The sequence below is a fragment of the Meriones unguiculatus genome, chromosome 12 (genome assembly GCF_030254825.1).
Source record: "Meriones unguiculatus strain TT.TT164.6M chromosome 12, Bangor_MerUng_6.1, whole genome shotgun sequence".
NCBI lineage: Eukaryota > Metazoa > Chordata > Mammalia > Rodentia > Muridae > Meriones > Meriones unguiculatus.
The window spans coordinates 37,411,447-37,433,744 of record NC_083360.1 but is presented as its reverse complement, the minus strand read 5'-3'; the positions used below and the strand labels follow the sequence as shown (position 1 = coordinate 37,433,744).

Sequence of the window (22,298 nt, the reverse complement as noted above, 5' to 3'; positions counted from 1 at the left end):
TACCTGTGGCTTGCCTTCCTTCCTTCCTTCCTTCCTTCCTTCCTTCCTTCCTTCCTTCCTTCCTTCCTCCCTTCCTTCCTTCCTTCTTCCAACAGCTGAGCAAAAATCTATTGTGAAAATGCATCATATTTTCTTTATTCATTCCTATATTGAGGGACACCTAGGTTGTTAACAATTTTAACTGTTATGAATAGAGCAGCAATAAACATGGCTGAGCAAGTGTCTCTGAAGTAAACAAAATATCCTTTAGGTATATACCCAAGAGTAGTATAGCTGTTTCTTGTGGTAGATCGATTTCCATCTTCCTAAGGAACCACCTCACTGATTTCCAGATTGGCTGTACAAATTTTCAGTCCCACAAACAGTAAATGAGTGCTTCTCTTGCTCCATATCCTCTCCTGCATGAGCTGTCATTTGTTTTATTAATCTTAGCCATTCTGACTGTTGTAAGATAAAAATCTCAAAGTAGTTTTGATTTGCATTTCCATGATGTCCAAGGATGTTGAACATTTTAAGTGTTTCTCAGCCATTTGAGTTTCCTCTTGAAAATTCTCTGTTTAGATATGTATCCATTTTAAATTGGATTATTTGTTTTCTTGATATCAAGTTTTTTGAGTTCTTTATATATTTTGCCTCCCTCTTCTCCCCCTATGCCCTTTCCCTAGTCCATATCAGAGGACCTCCTCCCCTTCTATCTGACTCTAGCTTATCAGGTCTCATCAAGGCTGGCTACATCATCTTCCTCTGTGGCCTGGCAAGGTTGCACCACCCCCCCACAGGGGGAAACGATAAAAGAGCAGGCCACTGAGTTTATGTCAGAGACAACCCCTTACCAGAGAACCCACTTGTAAACTGAGCAGCCAATGGGCTTCCTTTGAACAGGGGGTCTAGGTCCTCTCCATGCATGGTCCTTAGTTGGAATATCGATCTCGTCAGACCCCCTGGGCCCACGTATTTTAGCTCTGTTGTTCTCCTTGTGGAGTTCCTGTCCCCTCCAGGTCTTTCTATCTCCCTCTTCTTCCATAAGGATTCCAGCACTCTGCCCAAAGTTTGGCTATGAGTCTTGGTATCTCCTTCGATACCCTGGTGGGTAGAGTCTTTCAGAGGTCTCCTGTGGAAGGCTCCTGTCCTGTTCTTTGTCTTCTCCTACTTCCAATGTCTATCTGTTTGCCCTTCTGGTTCTTTCAGAAAATCCAGGTTTAATTCTCAGCATCTGCATTGCAGTTCACAACTGGTTTTAAGTCCTATTCCAGAGGATCTGACATGCTCTTCTGACCTCAGAGGGTTCATGCATTCATGTGGTTCACATAAATGCACTTGGTACACTCACATCACACACATACACATAAGATGGAATAAATGTCTGAAGCTGATGCTCTTTCTACCGTAACTAGTCTCAGAAGGTAGACACGACTCCTCAAGTGTGTACAGTTGCAGGCTTTATCTGTGGGATTAAGTAATTACAAGTTGCAGTTACTCAGAAACAGTACCATGTTTGTACGAAATGTGTGTATGGGGGGGGGGTGTCACTGTCCATCTGAAAATTAACATTAGTCATTCAGCAAATACCAACTAAGCAAGCTCACAACACAGCCAACTCTTTATGCTATTGATTTGGAGGACGGCAGGGAAGCATAGCACTTCCAAGGCTCCATCTCACTGGGTAAGTCACAGAGGAAGCACAGAACTTAGCAAGATAAGTATCATGAAGAAAAGACAGTGTGAAGTGAGGGGATGAGGAGAAAGCCCTGATTTGATGATGGAGAGCCAGATTTTCAGACTTTCTTCCCAGGTTGGCCTTATATAAAGGTTTCCAGAAAAAAAGCGGAAAATAGGCAGCATGGCATGGGGTCATGGTGATTGCAATCATTGGCTCCAGAGAGTAGTTCAAAGACACCATGCACACGTTAGGCTGTTTTGTGTTTTCTTGCTTCTGTGTGTTCTACTCGCTCTATCAAGTAGATAGGGCAGGGCACGGACAGTAAGAACTGGTGTTCTCCAGCTCCGTTAGTCTCAATACAACACAGAACATTGCTCAGACTAAGCATTTTCAAACTGTAATTTATTTCCCAAAGCCTTCGTCCACATGCAGATCCATCATTTATGACCTGTATAACTTGGGGTAAAGAAAGTAGCTGATCAAGGCTCAGATTCCTCAGTTAGAGATAGGAATAATATGGTCTGTAAGGAGTTAAAGTTGTTCTAAATATAAAAGCAAGCACCTTGCAAGGCTATGAATCGTCTTGTTTTATACTCATCTGTGAATACTGACTCCAGACAAATTATATTTTGGCTGCTATTAGCTAGGAATGTTAGTGGTCTTCCCTTGCCCATGAAGGATGTATTCCAAACAATAATGGTGCCTGAATTCTGCAAACAAATAGTTGTCATTAAGTATTCATGGAGGGTGAGTATGAGAGTAAAATTAAAAGTTGCCCAAGCCCTTTATACAAAATGGTATAGTATTTGTATATAATCTTCTGACATTCCACAATGTACAACAACTCATCTCTAGATATATATCATGCCTAATACAAGGTAATTAATTTCCAGAGGAATGATGACAATAAAATGTCTGTACATGTTCAATATGGACATGATGCTATTTCTGAATAGTTGCAACCTGCAATTACCTAAAACCCACAGGTACAGAATGTGAATTGTGCTTTTGTTCCCTAAGGCATGCCTAAGGTAAATTCTGGCTTATAAATTAGGCACAGTAAGAGATTAACAACAACTAATAATAAAAGCAAAGTAGCTAATTCTAACAAGCTACTATAATAAAAAAATTATTTAGGTCTGATTTCTCCCTTCAGCCCCTCTCTCTCTTTCCTTGTTCCCTCACCAACACCCCCCCCACACACACACACAACACACATGTCCATTTGCTTGGCTACATTTACTAACCATAGTTAACTGTGTGTCCCGAAACAAAGACTAATGTTATTACTGCTAAGGAAGGGAGAGATATTAAACTGAATGATTTCTCAAGGGTTGCCTTGCATTTGGGACCACAAACCCAGCTTTGTGCCTTTTATCCCTGAACTCATTCTAATGCTCATTCTAACTTAGAAAATTGACTATTTAAATTCTCACAGTTCTCCAAACCTTCTAATATGTGGTTCAGATTTGTAATGCTATTAACAACAAACAAAAGAAAGAAAAAAAGAAAAAAGCAGACAAAAGAGAAAAAAAATGATTGATCACTAGTATTATTCCTGAAACTGGCAAATTAAAATTACAGAGGCTAGGACAATGCTTCTTGCTTATTTCAACTTTTATTTTCTGTCCTTCTGTTAGTTTTTAATCTGCAGTTCTTTCTATAGCTAACAGCAAAGTAGAATTAAAGTTTATAGTAGCTCTTAATATTAGGGGCCCATATAAGAATTGCCTTCAACTGGGTTTAAAAGCCCAGTGTTTTCCTTCAAAGGAAATAGGAGCAAACTCTTGGCTGGCCACTGTGTTGAGATGACACGGAGTAGTGGGTGTTCTCAGCTCCACCCTGAAACTGTCAACACCAGGTATCAGAGTAAAGAGGGAGCTTAAAAGAGGGAGCAAGCAGGCCAGCATTCAGTACCAAGTAGGTAGTAGAACACCTGACACTTGGGTGTTTACCAACTGTGTGACGATAGCTTCCAAATAGAAGTTCACGGAGAGGAGCCAGGCACCACCACTCCTGAAGACTGACTGGTCATCTACAGATTCCAGATCAAACACACATCAGGTCTCAAATATAAGAATGCTATTAGCTTAAATAGAAGTCACCAGTGGAGTACGTTAAATTCTGGTTTGGACTCCCACTGTGCATGACTGACAATTAATCTCAGGTGTCAACATGATGGAATCTGGGAATCACTATGAAGATAATTCTCCATGAATGCTCCTGGCAGGCTATCTTGATTAGGTTTCCTGAAGTGGGAACCCACCCTGGAAGAAAGTGGCTCTGTTTCTTGGTTTGGAGACCTGTATAAATAACATGGAGTATGCTGGCTGCGAACATGAGGAGATTCTCTGACTTCTGATTATGGATTCAACATGACCAGCTGCCTCACATTCCTGCGGCCATGACTTCCCCTCCAGCACAGACAGTGTACAATTACTGGGATTGTAAATCAAAACAAAACCCATCTCCCTTAAGTTGTTTTCATCATGGGTACTGAATCACAACAACAGGAAAGGTAATTGAAATATTCTCCTAACCAGGGCTTGAAAATAAATTATATATAAATACATACTGTGGCCTCCATCTCTTCCCATTCATTCATGTTTCACCAAATATGGAACTGACCATGGGAACATAAACCATGAATGTATATTTATGGAGTTATACGCATGTACCTCTTCCAAGGTGGTGTCGGAGATCCCATACCCTGTCAGGTGCAGAGGCTGTAAGTTCTGATCCAGGGCCTGGCAGAGCCCCTTGAAGCAGGTCTTGTCTGCATCCTTGGGAATAGTGTAGGTCAGTTCACCTCCACTGCTATCTTTGAGGAACGCTTGAGGGATATAGACCTGTATCAGGGATGTGACATGAGCCAGATCCATGGGATCCTGGCTTTCTAGGACAGAGGGCTGCCAGAAAAAGAAGTAGGTGAGAAAGCAGTAAGGAAGGTCAATCAAAACATTGACTTCTCCAATCATCTCAAATCATTATACTCATAAATGTATTGTTTCACAATTCCATTTCAAAACAAGGATAGACTGCTGCATTTAAGCAGGAGGGGGCATTTTCAAAGATGTGTTACATATAATCGTTTTCTTTTTAATACATGTGTGTGCACATGTGGGCATATGTGCGCCACTGTGGAAGCCAGAGGACAGCTTCAAGAGTCGTTCTCGGGAAAACTTCTGTCTCCTTTAAAACTCTCGCTGAATCTCGAGCTCATTAATCAGACTAGACTGACTGGCCAGGAAGCACCAGGGATTTTTCTGCTTAGCCTTTCAGCACTGGGATTACAGCTGCATGTCATCAAACCTGGGATCTTAACGTATGTTCTGGGAATCTAACTTAATGCCTCATGTTTGCAAAAACAAACACTTTATCGGCTGAGCCATCTTCTATTCCCCCTTTATTTTATAAAACACAAATCCACAGTGATAAACCTGGTGAGTTTACTTTTGACCCATGTGGCCATATTGGTTCCAGTGTCCTGCAGATATCTTTCAGGGATCTGTATTGGAGAAATGCTCTCCTTCCCAGAAGAATCATCGTGGAGACTCAAATCCTAGCAGTTGTATTGCAGAGAATAGGTCTGAGTGTTCCAAAAGTGAGAACTAGGATTCTTAGCTAAAGAGAAAGGGGCCCTCCTTAAATAGCAACATAATCACCTCAACTAGATAAAAGGCAAAGAGAACTTACCACTCAAAGGACTCAAGGGCAGACTTTTTGAAGGTCACCAAGGATAAGACAGTCATAAAGACCTGGGTAGTGAGTTTCTGGATTCTAACCCCAGGGTCTCTGCTTTTGTCCTGGCTGACAGTAAGCAGTTGTACCTTCAGATGTGACTTAGGTTTCATCTCTCAGGCCTTGACTTTAATTGTTCCATCTCCCTACTGATGTGTCTCTATACTGGGCAAGCGAGTATCACTGTCAAAATAATTTCTAGAATGCCTTCGCCATCATGCTTCCGGATAGTTGCTCTTGGTACTTATCAGGTCACTGTGTTCCCTCTTATTTTTTTCTAGAAGATCAAATGCACCCTAGGGTTCATGAGTGATACCCCCTCACTGCTCAGGTCTAAAAAGAGTTATTTAGAATCCTGTATATTTTGCAAAAAGGCCTACAGTTAGACATAGTTATTGTACAAGTGTCATGCTTTGTTTTGGGTAACATGGTGGGACAGGGCTTCCCCCAGTGAAATAAAAGAGCTTCACTTCTTACTTGTTTGGTGAGTGTCAGGGTGAGTCCTTGGCCATAGGTCTCCTTTAGGCCTGCAGGAGGAGCATAGCATCTGAGCCTACCCTGCTGGAGAACAGCCACGTGGTCACTGAGCATCTCAGCCTCATCCAGGTGGTGAGTTGTGAAGATGATTGTGCGACCTGGGTCCAAGCAGAGGGTTTGTTAGTACAGGGTAACAGAGGCCCTTTCTTAAGAATGGTGTCCTGGGACAGGATTTAAAGAAATCACCAATGTTTTAAACAGGGGAGACTGAAATGGGGCCGTGTAAAAGCCTAGCCAAGATTATTTTGAAAATTAGAGATTCTGAAAGCTATTCTTTAGAGTTTCCCAAAAGGTTATCACTGCTGCTTTCATAAACTCCTCCATTAGGTTTAGGAGATACTGCCAAGGAAGAAGAGAGAAACAGATATGAAATAAAAGCCCTGCACACAGCATCTTTGTTTCCTAGGGCTCAGATGTAATAGCACCAAAACAGACACTGCATCTGATAAATCATTCAGAATCCTTGAACCACAAGAACGTGGAGACAAGTGTGGGAGCTGGGGGTAGCAGTTTGAGTGTGGGCCTAAGGGGAGAGATGGCTGAGTCTCGCACTGTGGCTTCCTCCTGAAAATGCATGTTTAGCTCACATGTTTCTACAATGAATTTAAGAATTCATTACCTTTCCTTGTGGAGAATAAAAGATTCTGGTTTACCTTGGGAGAAGAGAAGCCAGAGAAACTAAAGGTATGTAGGGAAAGTTATTTCAGTTAGGTAAATAGATGTTTTTGCTTTTAGCTACTTTTCTCCCATTGAATCAAATTGAGCCTCACTTTGCTGTTACATAAAAAAGAATAAACATATTCTTTGATTCTGGTTTCAAGAAAATAAATTTAAGTAGAGAATGAAAAACTTGATTTTAATTCTTCCTAATTTCATGTTTTTCAATAAAGGAGAAAGATTAAAAGACCAACAGTCTTAATTATTTTGTTCTCTTCTTGGGTCCTTGGGTTTGTTTTTATTATTGCTTGGTTTGATTTTATTTGTTTTTGGTGGTGGTACTGATTTTTTTTTAGCTGTATCTCAATTGGTAGCTGAAGCTGGTCTGCAGATCGCATGCAACCAAGACTAACTTCAAGGTCACAGCAATATTCCCATTTCAGCCCTATCATTGCTGGGAATTGAGCCACAGTATATGGCTTCTAATTAACTTTTAGAATCCATCTCGAAAGAAACAATGGAATGTAGTGCAAAGAACAGTATAGAGTAGAGTGCCCTCTACAAGTTCTTTCTATATATGGATTACAAAGACCATGGACAATATCTTTGTCTTCTTGTTTCTGGGTGCTAAGAAAGTGGGCTCATTGCCTGACCTAGGATCATCAGAGGCAGATTAGTTACTTTGATTAGAGCTATTGTTCAGTTCAGATGCATCCTCATACAATACAACAGTCTAAAAACCCGAAGTCCATGTATTCCAGAGTCTCAGTAGAAATGAGGGGCAAAGGGTATTGCAAGGGGCTGAGAGAACAGGAAGAGGAACAGAGAGACACTGGCTAAATTACATAAAACTTCAGTTATGCAAGGCAGTAGATCCTGAGGACCCGTTACACAGAACAATGGCTAAAAAGACTCTTTGAGCATGTGAAAAATACAGATAGATTAGTCCTTCAATACTACACACACACACACACACACACACACACACACATTTTAAGGTCATGGGATGTTAACTAGCTCTGTTTAATCTTTTTTTCTATGCATATAAATCTCAAACATCATGTCATATGTATAATTTCTATTGTTGACTCCACTTTACCAAAGCTGGAAAGAATCTGCAAAGAACTTAGCTCATAGCCATAGATACTTGATTTATGATGACTCCTTGCAGATGTTACAGGAACCTGAGATGCTGCTCTTCTCTCAAAGACTATTCTCCCAAGCCATTACCTTATCTCTTCTTTCTGATTCTGGTGATGCGGCCTACCATATCCAGACATTCTTCCCCAAAGTTGCATTCCCTGAATTCACATCTTGTGTGTTTTTAAAATGATGATACCCTCCTCATCTCTGGAGAGTCCACACATCAGAACTGAGTCGTGCACTTTTGCAAACAGCTTGTCGACACCTTGCAGAAGCTTCCTTTGCCATGATATCGGTGACTGCAGACTCACAGTTGAGAACAAGAGACATAGAGGCTTCTGTGACAACCTCTTCTCCCACCCCCACCCCCACTAAAAGAAACAATTTATACAGGAAGTCACTGAAGAGAACTCTTAAACATTGTGATAAGGATACTGAAGTGTATGTATCTCTATACAGTTGATGGCTGATGGTGGAGGGTGGGGTGGGAAAGGACTCAGTTTTCTTTAAGAGCTGTCCACTGGGAGTTTGATCATGTTCCAGTGGTATATGAGCAATACAAATTGGACTCATTTGTTTGTTTGTTTTGGGTAAGGTCACAATGGTAGGGGTGGACCTGGGAAGGCTGGGAAGGGAATGTGATCAGGGTAGGTTGTGTGAAATTTTCAAATAATCAATAAAACGTATCATGTTAAAAATAAAATTTAAGGCCTGGTGTTTGAGAGACAGAAAGAGAGAGAGATTCATATGAGATGGTGAGACAGTCTCCTTCTACAACAGAGAACATGGAGGCTTAGAGGAGCTTGGCCATCTCTCAAACCTCACAAAGAAAATGCACAGGTAGTCTGAAAACTGGTCTGGCCATTTGCTTTTGATATGCTAGCTTTGCTCTAGTGTCTCTGCCTCATTATTGATTTTTCCACGGGAGACACTAAAGTGCTGGCACCAGGGCTGATAAAAAAAAAAATCACAATGTCCACCAAATAGCAAGAAACACACAGGAGATTCCCAATAGACTGAGTATAGGTGCACAGTGTTCTGATAGAAAATCCCCTCTCTACTCAGCAGATAACATTTGTTTTCACATGGTCTTAAATCTTTCTAAAAGCTGTGCCAGTTGCCAGAAATTCTAAGGCTGTTTATAGGAATGGCTATACATTTTCATTTTCGAATACTTGTTTTCCTCTTACAGTCTAGCTAATCTTCTTACAGACTATTAATTTTGCACTTCAATCAGTATAACAACAGTTCCAAAGGAGTCTTCCAAAGATGAGAATAATCATCGTTAAACAAAAAAGGGTGTAACAGCAGAGTTTAATGAGGACTTTCTTTTTCTCAGACCTGCGTGGCATCTGTCTATTCTGATTATTTAAACTTTAAACATTCTATCAGCTAAACATTCAAGAAGAGAAGAGCTGGAGGCTGGGGAAGAAAGCTATGAAATGCCATCCCTTGGACATGACATGACTGTTTTATATATATGAACCCATGGCTGTGTGACTACCTGCACAATACCATGACAGTTGTTGCTGGGGTAGGAAGAATAATTTTTTCCTGAGGATATGGCCAGTGCTAGGTCTTCTAAGCTCTGGTAGATGGCTCCACCCCTGTGTACTTAAGGGCAGCTCTAACTGGACTTAATGGATCATAAACAAATAAACAAAAAGGCATGAAGTTGGAAGGCAGCATGTTGGGGAGTATATGAGAGGAGCTGGAGGTGGAAAGGGGAGGTACATATAATATTCCATTGTATACATGTATGCAACTTGCAAAAATAAAAAACACCTTCCAGAATATAGAGAGAAAGGACTCCCAAAGAACTAGATGCAGTTGAAAGTTGTTGAGAAGAGGATAGTCTTTTTATTGGGGGGGGGGGGGTGAGGGGAGTGAGTAACGGTAAACTGGCCCATGCCCCAGTAGATGACACCACACCCATACATATGGGCAGCACTAGCTGGACTCAGTGAGCTAACTTTTTAAATAATTAATCAGTGTATTTATTTACTTTACATACCAACCATGATTTCACCTCCCTCCACTCTTCTCAGTCCTTCCACCAGTCTCTCCTTTCCCTCAATCCACCCCTTTTTGCTTTCTTTTCAGGAAAAGAGAGTCCTCCCATGAATATAAACCAGCCTTGTTATATCAAGTTGCAGAAAGACTAGGTGTATCTTCTCCTATTAAAGTTAGACAAGCCAGCGCAGTTAGGGAAAAGAGTCCCAAAGGCAGTCAACAGAGTTAAAGACAGTCTCTGTTCCTGCCTTTAGGAGTCCCACATGAAGACAAGCTACATAACTGTTTCATAAGTATAGAGGACCTAGGTTAGTTTCATACATGCTCTCTTGCTGGTAATTCTGTGAGTCTATATCTGTCCAGGTTACTTGACTTGTAAGTTTTCTTGTGGTGTCCTTGACTTCTGTGACTTCTATAATCCTTTCTCCTCCTCTTCCACAGGATTCCACAAGCTCCGCCCAATGTTTGGCTGTGGGTCTCTACATCTGTTTCCACCAGTTGCTGGGTGCAGCCTCTCTGATGATGCTTATGTCTCTGCACATCTTGTAGGCAGGACAAATTGTAGGTCCAAGCTTTTGTGGTTGAGTTGGTGTCCTAATCCCTCCATTGGAAGTTTTGCCTGGGTACAGGAAATGGCTCCATATCTCCAATGGTAGGAGTCATCCTCATAGATTCCTGGGATTTTCCATTGCCATAGGTTTCTAGCTCGTTCCAGAGATGGCCCCCTGCTCCACCTTTCCAGTTGACTCTAATAGTACTTTGTCCTGCCTCCTCCTGGTCCCTCCTGTTCCTATCCCTCGATCCTCCCTAGCCCTAGCCCCTCCCTGATTTAGTCCCCCCTCATCATAGTCACTCATCATGACTATTGTATTTCTTCTTCTCAGTGATATTCAAGCAGAGCTAATTTTTAAAATCATAAAATTGGAAGTATAGTGTGTTAGTGGAGTAGGGAGAATTGGAGAGAGACAGTGGGGTATGGCTATGTTGAAAACACATTATATACATGTTCAAATTTTTCAAAGAATAAAATTTTTGAATGACAACAGGATGAATCATTAAAGTTTAATTTAAAAATACATCAAAAGTAACTCTATGATTTTTAAATCAAACAATAGAAGTGGGATTGTCCTGTTTAATTTGTACAACCTACAAGAGCAGGGGCATTATAATCCATTTATCTAAACCTCATCCATCTTCTTTATCAGTCCCCACTCAAAGTAGCAGGATAGCCAGGAATCCAATCTCAAATTTTAATCAGTGCCCATAAGCTACAGCTCTGTGTTTCATCAGATATTCACATTTTCTCGTTCCAGACCCTTCATCTGCTCTCTCCAAAGGGCAGACAGGTAAATAAAGCAAAGAGAATGAAGGGACAGTTAAGATTAGAGGTGAAGAATATCTAATCTCTTTTGGTCTGTGTGTGACTATGGAGACCAATGGGCACTGTCTTCTTACCCTCATCATTTGTAGCTTGGACTCGAACTCCCTAGAGGAGTCAGACCAGAGTGCTTCATCTTCCATGACTCCAACTTAGCTGAGGCATTCTGGCTGCAGACCACAAAACCTGCCCTGACCTCCAACAAGACAGCTTCAAGGGCAGCATCTCTCATAAGCTCTGGCTCCCTCTCAGCATTGCCGCAGACGGTCTGGTAAGTGTGAACACAGCAGTCCCTGATGCTTCTCTGGGTCCCAGACTTGTACTCAGCATCCTGACCTCAAGCGAGCTCCACAGACAGGATGCAAATTCTTCCCATGCAGCTGCCCAACTCAAGCCAAGAACACATGGGAAAACAAAACTCTATCTGCAAGCTCCATTTCCCAGGTTCTCACTCTGTGTTCTCCTTCTGTAATTCCTCAGAATTGTGGGAGAGAAGGAACAGAATTGTTGCCCATGTGCCGAAGAAAAGGACAGGTTCTGGATTGGTTTTCCCCCTTTTGGTTTTCTTTTATAGCAAATCCTGATCTAACCCCAGGGAAGTCGGAGTTCTAAATCAAGCAACAGTAAAGTTGTATGCTTGGAAAGTAAAGGGGGAAAAAAAAGGCAAACAACATTTTATAAGATTGTGTTTAATCTTGCTTCAGACATGTTGGTAGTCCTTCATCCGGACAGAGATGTGCTTCAGTGTTTCCCATGTTCTGCCCAAAGGAGGTTTCTATGTAAAAGTGCCTATTGCAATACAGCCTACTGCCTGGAGTAGAGAAACAGATTTTTTTTTACTACAGGTTTATTGCAGCAGTTGTCCAGCCAATGCTTGCAATAGTAAATGAGCAACAATATGTGGACCATTAAGCCAGAGACATGCTTCCTTCTTTGTTATCCAGCTTTCTCTAGAGATATGAGACTATCAGATGATCTATCTCACCATGCTCAGCTTCCCCATGTAATAGAAGGGGATATCATTTAGCTGAAAGCCCCCCAAAGGTCTATACAGTAAAGGCCTATTTGCCAGCCTGACATGCTAATGGAAAGTGATAGGATCTTCAGTATATTGGGTTTTGTAGAAGGAAGTTAGGCCCTTGGAACATGTTCTTCCTGGGTCTGTCTTTGCTTCTATGCCATCATGAGGTAATCATCTTACCCCATCTACTTAATATACTGTACCACCAGAGGTCCAAAGTAAAAGAACTGCTGTGATAAGCATTATTAGTCAACTTAGCCTAGAGTCTTTTGATAGAAGAAACCTTAATTCAGGCATCACTTCCATTAGGCTAGGCTGTGGAGAATTTTGTGAGATACTGTTTTGATCAATGATTGATGTGGGCAGATTCACCCACTCTGGCCACTTGAACAATCCCTAGTCAGGTAAGCCTGAGCTGAATAAAAGAGAAAAACAGGAAGTGACGTGACGCAGACAGTGAATCAGCAAACCATGTTTGTCCATGGTTCCTGCTTACAGAGTCCTGCCTCTAGTTCCTGCCTCCAGATGTTTCCTGCTTCCAGTTTCTTGACTTCAGTTTTCTGCCTGCAGTTTCCTACCTTGAATTCCTTCTCTGACTTCCTTCTGTGATAGATTATGACCTAAAAGTATATGATAAAATAAACCCTTTCTTTCCCAGCTCACCTTTGGTCAGTTTGTTTTATGCCAGTAATAGGAAAGCAAACTGAAATGAGGACTAACTACTAATTTCCTGGAAGGTTTGAAACAATGAGCCCAAACAGGCTTCTAAGTTAATTGTCTGTCACAGCAGGGGAAAGCTAATGGACTCGGGAAAGTTTATCTTTGATGACCTCTAATTGCATCCTCTCATTTTTCATGCCTCTAAAATGAAATGTAATTTGAGCAAAACCAATTTCAAATGACTTCATCTGTAACTTTAGTTCATTGATAGTATGATTGTTAGTATTGAGTAAAGAGTTCAAACACAAAGTAGGTATTGTAAGTGTTATAAATGTATTAATAAACAAATGTATCATAAAATATTACTATATTTTACTTGTTCTGAAACAGTAGCATGCATCCTCATTGTAATATGACATGTTTCATACACATAATAGGCAACCTTTTCCCAAGCATAGCACGGTGGAAAGATGAAATGGAATGAGTCTCATCACCTACCTTCCCGGTACTTGAGGAGAATGTCCCAGAGGCTGCGACGGGAGCAAGGGTCCACCCCACTGCTTGGCTCATCCAGAACCACTGTCTTTGACATGCCCATGAAAGCAATGCCAATGGAGAGCTTCCTCTTCATGCCTCCAGACAGAACCCGAGCTGGCTTGTGCCGATGCTGAGTTAGCTCTACTTCATCAAGAGTTCTGGAACAACAAGAAAGCCCTCATTCTTCTCCCCAAACACTTAAAAGCTTTGTGCTGGGTATCATGTCATGTACAATCAATTAGAGTGCCTGTGGTCTCTGTAAACCATACTGAGACTCACAGCCAAAGATTGGTCAATGAGTAGGGAGTCTTGAGGAATAGTGGGAGGAAAGAGAAAAGGACCCAGAAGTGACAGGAGCTAAAAACAAAAACAAACAAACAAACAAAAACCCCACAACAGAGCCATCTAACCAGGGCCCAGAGGGGTTTGCTGAGACTGAAGCATCAACCAAGGACCATGTATGAACTGGACCTAGGCTCCCTACAAACATGTCGTAGACAGGCAACTTAGGCTTCAAGTAGGTACTCTAGTAAGGGAAATGGGGACTGAATTGGACATGGACTCACTTATTGATCACTTTCCCCTGGTGGGACTGACTTGACAGGCCACAGGGAAAGAGGACACATTCAGTCCTGATGCAACTTGATGAACTTGGGTGAATGGGAAAGGGAGGTCCCCTTTTCTGAGAAAAAAAAAGAGGAGGAGTGGAAGGGAGAGAGGATAGGACTGGAAGGAGAGGAGGGAGGAGCTACAAGGATGTAAAATGAATAAAATAAATGAATGAGAAAAAAATAGGTATACTAGGATACACACTAGGCACTGTAGCATTGTGCTTATAGAAGGGCAGATGACACCATGTCATTGGCCCAAGCACAATGTTAGTCATGGCATTTTCCAAGCACTATGTGTAGAAAGAACTTGGTCAGCTCTCTAGAGAAGTATCTCTTTTCTTTGCACTCAGGCCTCTTGCAAAGAAGGGCTCTGCATTCTTCTAATACAATATGGAGAATAGTGAAAAGCAAAGCCCCCGGGTTCACCAGAGACCAGAGGACTTTAACTCTCTAGCCCACTGTACATGAATTTTTTTATGGCACCATCTTACCAGCTACATAATCAGAGATTTGTAATGATGCCCCATGCCAAGTGGAAATCATAAACATTAGAATAAGTCTCCAAGACTGTTTTTCAGTCTTGAGAGTTCTAAATTTCAGAAAACTAGCAAAAAAATACATTTTTTGTATTCATTGGTTTCTTTAAACATTTTTCATACATTTTGATCATATTCCTTCTCCTCCCTCAGTTCCTCCCAGATCATCCCCAGCTCCCTACCAACCAACTTCATGTTTTTTCTCTCTCTACAAAAGACAATCAAATGAAAAATTCAATAAAAAACAACAAAGCAAAACAAAACAAAACAGACAAACAAACAAACAAAAACCCATACAAAAACATGGAGTTCATTTTGTGCTAGACAAAGTGAACTGAGTAAGAGACTTAGGAATACGCCTTGTTAAACGGGATATCAACCCCATCCTTCAAAACTCAGGGATCTAAGCAAAGAGAGAGTAAAAAGATTTTAAGAGCCAGAGGTAATAGACAACTCCAAGGAAGCAATGTCCTGCAGACACAACAGGACTGATACACATATGAACTCACAAAGACTCTGCCAAAAAGCACCGAACAAGTTCAGGCCAGACAAAATCTCAGCATGGGGAAGGGGGCATGGACACACAGTCCCAGCCCTGACCAAGAAGTTATTTGCAATTGATAGCTGCTGGGAGAGGGAAAAATCTGTTCTTCCATGGAGTAACAGTACATTACACACTCCATGGCAGGCCCCGTGCTCAGTAGTCGGTCAGCAAAAAGAGTTTTAATGCGGCACTTCTTACTTTATTAGGAACCCATCCTCCTTTCTCACACAGTTCCAACACCACCCTACTTTAAAGGCCATACAATAGTTACTTACTCTCCTTATTTACATGTAAACCATGTAAACCTTCCCTAGCCAATGAGAGTGGAGCCCCTCCCAGTGAGCGACAGGTCTGCTTAGCAGTTCCTGACCACCTATAACTGCAAGGAAGAAGGCTGCTAGACAGGGGTAGGAGAACCACAGGGCTCAACAAGGCTGAGATTCAAGAACACTTGAATATTCCTGGAATGCTTCCACTTTTCTAGAAAAGTAGCGAGTGAATGGCAAGCACTTTGTTGTGTGATGAATAAGGAAAATTTTCTTGTCAGTTTCATTCTTTCTTGTCTTTTCTGCCTAACACAGGGAAAGTGCTCAAATCAGCTTCTCACTGTCTATTTTTCAGCTGAGAGTCAAGGTACTTTGAGTTTAATCTAAGACTCAGAGACTACTTCCTGCTTGCTAAATCTCATCCTGACTGCTGTCTAGGTGTAGCCATGGTTTAGAAGACCCTGGCAGGAAGGAGAAGGAATGCTTCAGTTCAGCAAATGCCTGGACTCTGTTGTCTACCAACAGCTTTCCACGTGGACTATTTAACACAATGAGGGACATGAGCGCATTAAGTCCATTTGAGGGTGTATTAACCACAAATAAGTCAGCAAAGAAGATAGACAAGAAACAAATTTAAAAAAGAAACTCTCAAATGCTTTCAAACTTGCATGTGCTTAGAGAAAAGAAAGGGCTTCCTGTTTGCCTCTTCTATGGACAGTGCTCAGGGCCTGTATCATATGTCTGCATTCCTAGAAACACATGTAGATGGATCCTATTGATGTCTGTGCCTCTGGTCTTTAAATTAATGAACAAAATGCCTGCTAATGTCAGTTGAGTCAAGGGACTTGACTCTTCCCCAGGTTGCCCACATTGCAAGGATTGGTGGTTCTTAGGTATTGGCTGAGGACAGTGTATGAAAATCTCCCTCTGGGACTGGAGAAGAGATCTATGGCAAAGCCTAGTCATCCCCAGCCTGCCGGCTTTAGAGCATGCTACTTGCTTAGAGCAGACATAAATATCAGAGAAAACAAACCATTTGCAAACACTCCCCAAGTGTTATTTTTTGTGGGTGTTTTTCCCCCTTTGATTTTAAAGTTCAAGATCACTAAAGCCTAGTGCATTTCTAATTATGGAGGTTTTGCAAATCAAAGGAAAATGAATAATTTCTATGAATTTAAATTTCTGATTTCTTATAAAAATGATCAGAAAATATCCCTAATAAGAATATCGCAAAGGAGTACAAAAAAAAAAATCGAGACTTTTTTCTCATATCAAGTCCCAATTATGTGCAAAAAAAAAATGTGTTTGGAAATTTCTCTTCAATTATTCATTCATTTATACAGCAAAAGCTTACTGAACCCTCAGAATGCATGGCACTGGTTACCTACTAGGGGCAGAGAAATAAATCAAATTTTGTCTGTGATTCAAGAAACACAGAGTCAGGTGGGAAAGCCAGATAAGAAATTACAATAAACTATAAAGAAGCTAAGTCCCAGGTTCTGAGGGAATGCCCTCTGACTCAAAAGGAAGTAGCAGAAGGAGGTATCCAGATGGACAGTGAGATTTGGCAAGGGGGTGATGTGTGAGTGATGTGTTCCAAAGAAAGTTGTAAAGCAGTTTCCAGGACGTGCAAAGAAATTAACGGCATAGGCAAGAAACAGTGACAAAATCCTATTCTTGCAGTAAAAGGGAGGCCACACAATGAACTCTGGATAAGATGGGAGAAGCAGGCTTGAGTCAAGATTCACATTCATCATAAATCTTCTATCGAGGTCTAGATGTAGGGCAGGTGACTCATCATGACCTTAAAAATATCTTTCCCCCATTTTCTCTAAAACTGCCAGCCTTAAAACAAAGTGTAACCATGGGCTGTTACCAATATTACTGTCATATTCCCATCCTGGATGTGTTCTTAGACTGTCCTCCTCTTAGGTTTACTCTCTTAGGATTCTTGGGAAGTCAGTATCCAACATGGCATAGCCCCTCTTTACCTTACCCCCGCTATTGGCATTTACTGTCAACCAAAACACACAGCCCTGCCTCCAGAATCTCAATTCTCTGTATCCTTTACTGGCTGCATCTATATTTCAACTCTATACCCTGTGATCTTTTCACTAGAGAAAAATCAATTTCCCATTGTCTCTCACTCCCTTAAAGCCTTTTTCCCTTTATCTTTACGCCCATGGTTATCATCAAAATCACTTTTTGCATGCATTCCTTGTTTTTATTATTACTTGACAGTCCATGCATACACCATTTCCCCCTTTTAATCCTCCATCGATCTGCTTCTTTCAGCAAGTTCCCTCCTATTTTCATGTTTTGCTTGTTTCTTTGTTCCTTATTTGTTTGTCTGGTTTGCCTTTGTTAGTTTCTTAATTTTCCTTTGGAATTTTTTTTTTAGCTCCACCAAGTTTAATTGGGAGCGCCTGCATAAGCATGAGGGAGAGGGGGTGTCATTGCTGGAATGTGGGCTCCTTAGCAGTAGCTACATCACAGGAAAAGATAACTCTCCCTTCTTTAGCAACCGCTCATTTCCTCCCTTTCCTTGGGGAAGAGTGGAGCCTCATGAGCCCCTCCCCCATTCATGCAATAGCGATGACAGGCCTCACTTTAGGTAAGACCCAGGCAGGTAAGCACAGCTGCTGGGAGTACAGTGGCCATGCCATATGCAGATGACAGCATCTCATAGCATTCTTCCTTATCTCGCATCCTCCCTGCCCCCTTCTCCTACATGTTCCTTTACTCTGGAGGAGATGAGAGAGACATCCCATTTAGAGCTGAGCACTCAACAGTCACTTATGCCCAGAACGTTGGTCAGTTATGAGTCTCTGCATTGCTCAGGCCCGCTGAAAACAGAGGCTTCTCTGTCCAAAGCTGAGAATAGCACTAGTTTGCCACTACATCAATTGCAAAAACAACAGTATAAAATTTTTTTATAGGGTCTATGACTTTCCTGGCCATGGACCCTTGACAAGGTTTCTGGTTTACAGTTTCAGGCATAAATTCCCTCCTGTAGAGTAGACCTCAATTCCAAGCAGAAAGTGGTTGGTTAACCCTCATAGCCATCATGCTATGATTGCACTAATAGTCATGGCATGCTTGTCAACTTGGTTCTGTAGCTCTCAAGTTTCACAGCTAAGTAAGACTAGTGATAACTGTTCTTCCCAAGCAATTTGCACTGCACTTTCCAGCACTGTGAAAGCTAGTCAGGAGGCTGGAAGATTTCAGTTCCAACTTCATTTCTCTATGTCCTGAAACCAAATAATGTGGTATCTTCAAAGTTGTGAGCAACTAAGAGCAATAGCAATAGTCATTGCTTTAGGGACCTCTGGTGTATCTCTAACATATAATTCATAGGAAGGCATTCCCACACCTGGCACTTGGATTTTTTTTTTAATTACTTATGGCTCTAGAAGCATCATTGTTCACTTGTGCAGGGTACTTATGCTCAAACCCATATCTGTATCTGCATCTGCATCCTTATCTCTATTGTCATCTATATATGTATATACGAGAGGGGTTCTCAAGTGGAGCTCCTAATCCTCCAGCTTCCACCTTTCAAATATGAGATTACAGGTGTGGGGAACAAGCCCAATCTTATGCACTTTTAACTCTGAAATAATTTTGAAAGTGAACAAAGGTTCCAGACACTCTGCTTGCCTCCCACTACATTGTGTGCTACACCAACCAGAGAGATGATCTTTAACTTTTCTACAAGGTCCCTTAACTAGCCTGTAACCAGCAATGTTCCATCAAGCACTCTCCTCTCCAGCTCATCCAAACATTCATTCTTTATTGGATCACTATCAGTAGCAATAGGCAGACATGATGCTACAATTCCTGCCTTCACACCATCCTGTAACTTCGCTTGCCCAATACAGCATCATTCTAGTTCTCTGCTCATGTTGGAAAAAAAAAAAGGCTGAGTAAATATGGTATTGTCATCTTCCTTAAATGACCCTAGAAAAAATTCTATCCCCAAATCTCTCTTTTGAATTTCATTAATGGTGTCTGTGTAGTAAAACAAAGGTCAGTTATCAAGCTTCACCATACTTAACCTTGTACAGACTTGAGACACTGAGCCCTTCCATCTTCCTTAAGAGGCCAAGTTCACACCCTGGTCATTATCCTTCTCTGATCTACACTCTTTTGGCTGGTTCTTCCTCATCTAGCACTATCATTGGGTTACTATAGATATGGCTCAATCCATCATTTCTCTCTCCTGCTCTGCTTTCATGTACTAATCTCATTTTACACTAAGATAACTTGTCCACAACCTGAGTTCCATAATGCCTACTATAATACTATGTGGTAGCAATACAACATCATCTAAATGACTCCAGGTCCAAAGATGGTCCCCTCTTGGCTACTCTTGTCTTCCTTAGACCAAGGGAAGAACAAAACAACCATTATCTGCCTCTTGACAAGTGTTTACTCCCCAGATTCTACAAGATCTGCTACCTCCCTTGAACTCACATGCTAATGAATTCAGACCTTAAGGAAAACAAACTGTGTTACACAAACTCTAATCAGAAGTATGTTGTCTCCAAATCAGATGTTTTCAGTTTTCCCTCCCTCTAATTGAGAACTACTGTCCTAAAACATGATCTCATTCTGATTGCTTTTGTGTAAATTGGCTTTGTTGCTAGGCAACATGCTGTGAATTGATAACTGTTAAAGGTTGCCTGGCACTCAAATAACAGAATGAAGCCTATGTAACACTGTCAGAACTTGATTGAGGCCCAGTCACAATCACAGCGGAGTTTACTATGACTCAACAAATACACAATTTTCACACTTAAGTAAGTATGTAGACACTAGGCTTAAATGTGTATGCATATATACTTGACATTGAAGCAAAGCAGTTACGATAGTAGGGGGCATAAGAGTATAAACAAGAGAGGGAGGGGTAGTAAAGAGCAAAATGCGAGTGTGAGCAAAGCACAATGGCAAACATGTGAAAATGTCACAATGAAACCCATTATTTTGTATAACTAGAAGTAAACAAAAGAAACTTTGATTGAAACAAGTGACCATGAATTATGTTTTATACTGCCAAATGGCTATCTAGTATATATGTAGTCCATACAAAACATAATATTTCATATAGAGCACTAACTCAGACTTGAGATGGTTTTCAGTAGTCCAAAGTAAGCATGTTCTCTGTATATTCAAGAGATAATTGTTATTAATATTATTTATGCTATCATTCATTTTGAAAATTTATTATAAGGTAAAGATAGAATAATACTTTACATCAGAGAAAATGTCAATAGGGTGGATTTTGAGGGAGAAGGAAACAGAGAAAGAAGCATTTAAACAAACTTGGTGGTGCCATCTGCCACTTTCCACAAGGGCTCCTGTCCCTAGGGGAATTGTTTCCATGAATTTGAATTTGATAAGCATTTGACCCTCAGAAGATGAGCATCTGTCCAGGGGGACATTAGATTTGTTTTACCTATGCCCTTGTCATAAACATAGTGTCCAAAAATAGGCAGCTAACACAAGTTAAAATTATATAAATACCAATCTTCCAAGAGTGAGCAAGGGAAACTTGTGAAGCATTGCCTTCCTCGGAAGCGCTCTGTCACTTCATACTGAAACTTTGCACTAAGACTGTCATGTGGAGCTACAACGGGATTTCCCCTGATACTTGGCTTTCACATCCTGGCCCCTGAGATGTTTGTGAATTCTCCATTCTGGGTGTGTGGTTTTACCTTGTTTTATTTCTAACAAAAACACTAGGTTTAATATATGTATGCATATGTAATTGACATTAAAGCAAAGCAGTTACGGTAGTATGGGGCATAAGAGTATAAACAAGAGAGGGAGGGGATAGTAGAGAGCAAAAAAGGAAGAAAGCCCTCAACACTGCCCAGCCCCAACCATCTAGATCTTGTGTGTACACCCAGACAACTCTGCTCAGTTAAGACTCTTCAAAGAATCATGCTTCAGAGGATGCTCCCATAGGATTCAGGATTCCCCCAGGCCCTTAAGACCTCTACTAAAGGATGCTAGAAAACAAACTTGTTTAAAGCTATATATTTATTAGACCATAGATCATACTTAATAACAAATAAGTTTCACTTCTCAGGCCATCAGAATGTTCACAAGGCTGGGTATGCTATAGTCAAGGCAGTAGCACTAAAATGTACTAGAAAACCCTTCCTTTCCTGTCCAGACAGTCTTATCACCCTAGAAGCCACTGTTCCTACATGCTGCTATTCCTACATCATAAACGCATCCAAGTGCACTTGGCCTATAAGAGCCCAACTTCCCCATATGAGTTGAAGTTCGTCTCTGAGGATGAACTACCTGTCTGCAAATTGTCAAGAGTCTCTATATTGCTCTGGGAAGATAATTTCAAATGGGACCACAGCATATCCTCTATTTCCGGGAGCTTCTTGGGAGCCCCTACTGGCCTACTCCTCCCTCAGCCCTGATTTGTTCACTGCTGCAAAACAAATCTTCCCCTGCCTTCTCCTTAGCTTCCTAAGTGCTCCTCTTTCCACTAGAGTCCATAGTCATTCTGTTGTGCAGCACATACTATTCTCCAAGCTGCGGGAGGCTGGAATAATGCTATTCCTGCCTTTGTGTTTGTTATTTTAGCTTTAGTATCAGACTTTTTTCTGTGCCTCCATCGGAAGGCAGGCAGCAGGAGCGCTGCTGCTTCTCTGTGCATCTGCTGCTGCTGTGGTGTGAAGACACCTACCTTCCAGACTTCAAGCCAATGACAGTCCTCAGCTCACTCACACCTAGAGGCCTGCTAAATTTGTTGTTCCTCAGCATGCCAAATACAATTCTTTTGACCTGGTTCCAAGCCTTCCTTTGTTTTGCTTATTCCCCATTCAGGACAGGTATAGCCTCCCTTTATCCCAGATACAAAAACTTGTACCTCCTGCCTAGACACACTTTCCAAGCTAACTCAATTCTTTCCCCATTTCAGAGACAATCGAAACAAATTTAGTTCTTTTCAAGAAAAGCCTTTTCTAAG

At 41.3% G+C, this 22,298-nt stretch overlaps 1 protein-coding gene across 2 annotated transcripts in view; it reads right to left on the bottom strand.

The window, feature by feature from the left end:
* Positions 1-22,298, bottom strand: part of Abca13 (ATP binding cassette subfamily A member 13) — a 440,297-nt gene that overhangs the window by 201,731 nt on the left and 216,268 nt on the right. For both annotated transcript variants that reach the window (XM_060365661.1, XM_060365662.1), the window contains exons 39-41: positions 13,309-13,505; positions 5,879-6,036; positions 4,339-4,569 (exon numbers count right to left, since the gene is read on the bottom strand). In XM_060365661.1, coding sequence (XP_060221644.1) covers positions 4,339-4,569; positions 5,879-6,036; positions 13,309-13,505 — 586 coding nt within the window. The remainder of the gene's footprint in view (positions 1-4,338; positions 4,570-5,878; positions 6,037-13,308; positions 13,506-22,298) is intronic.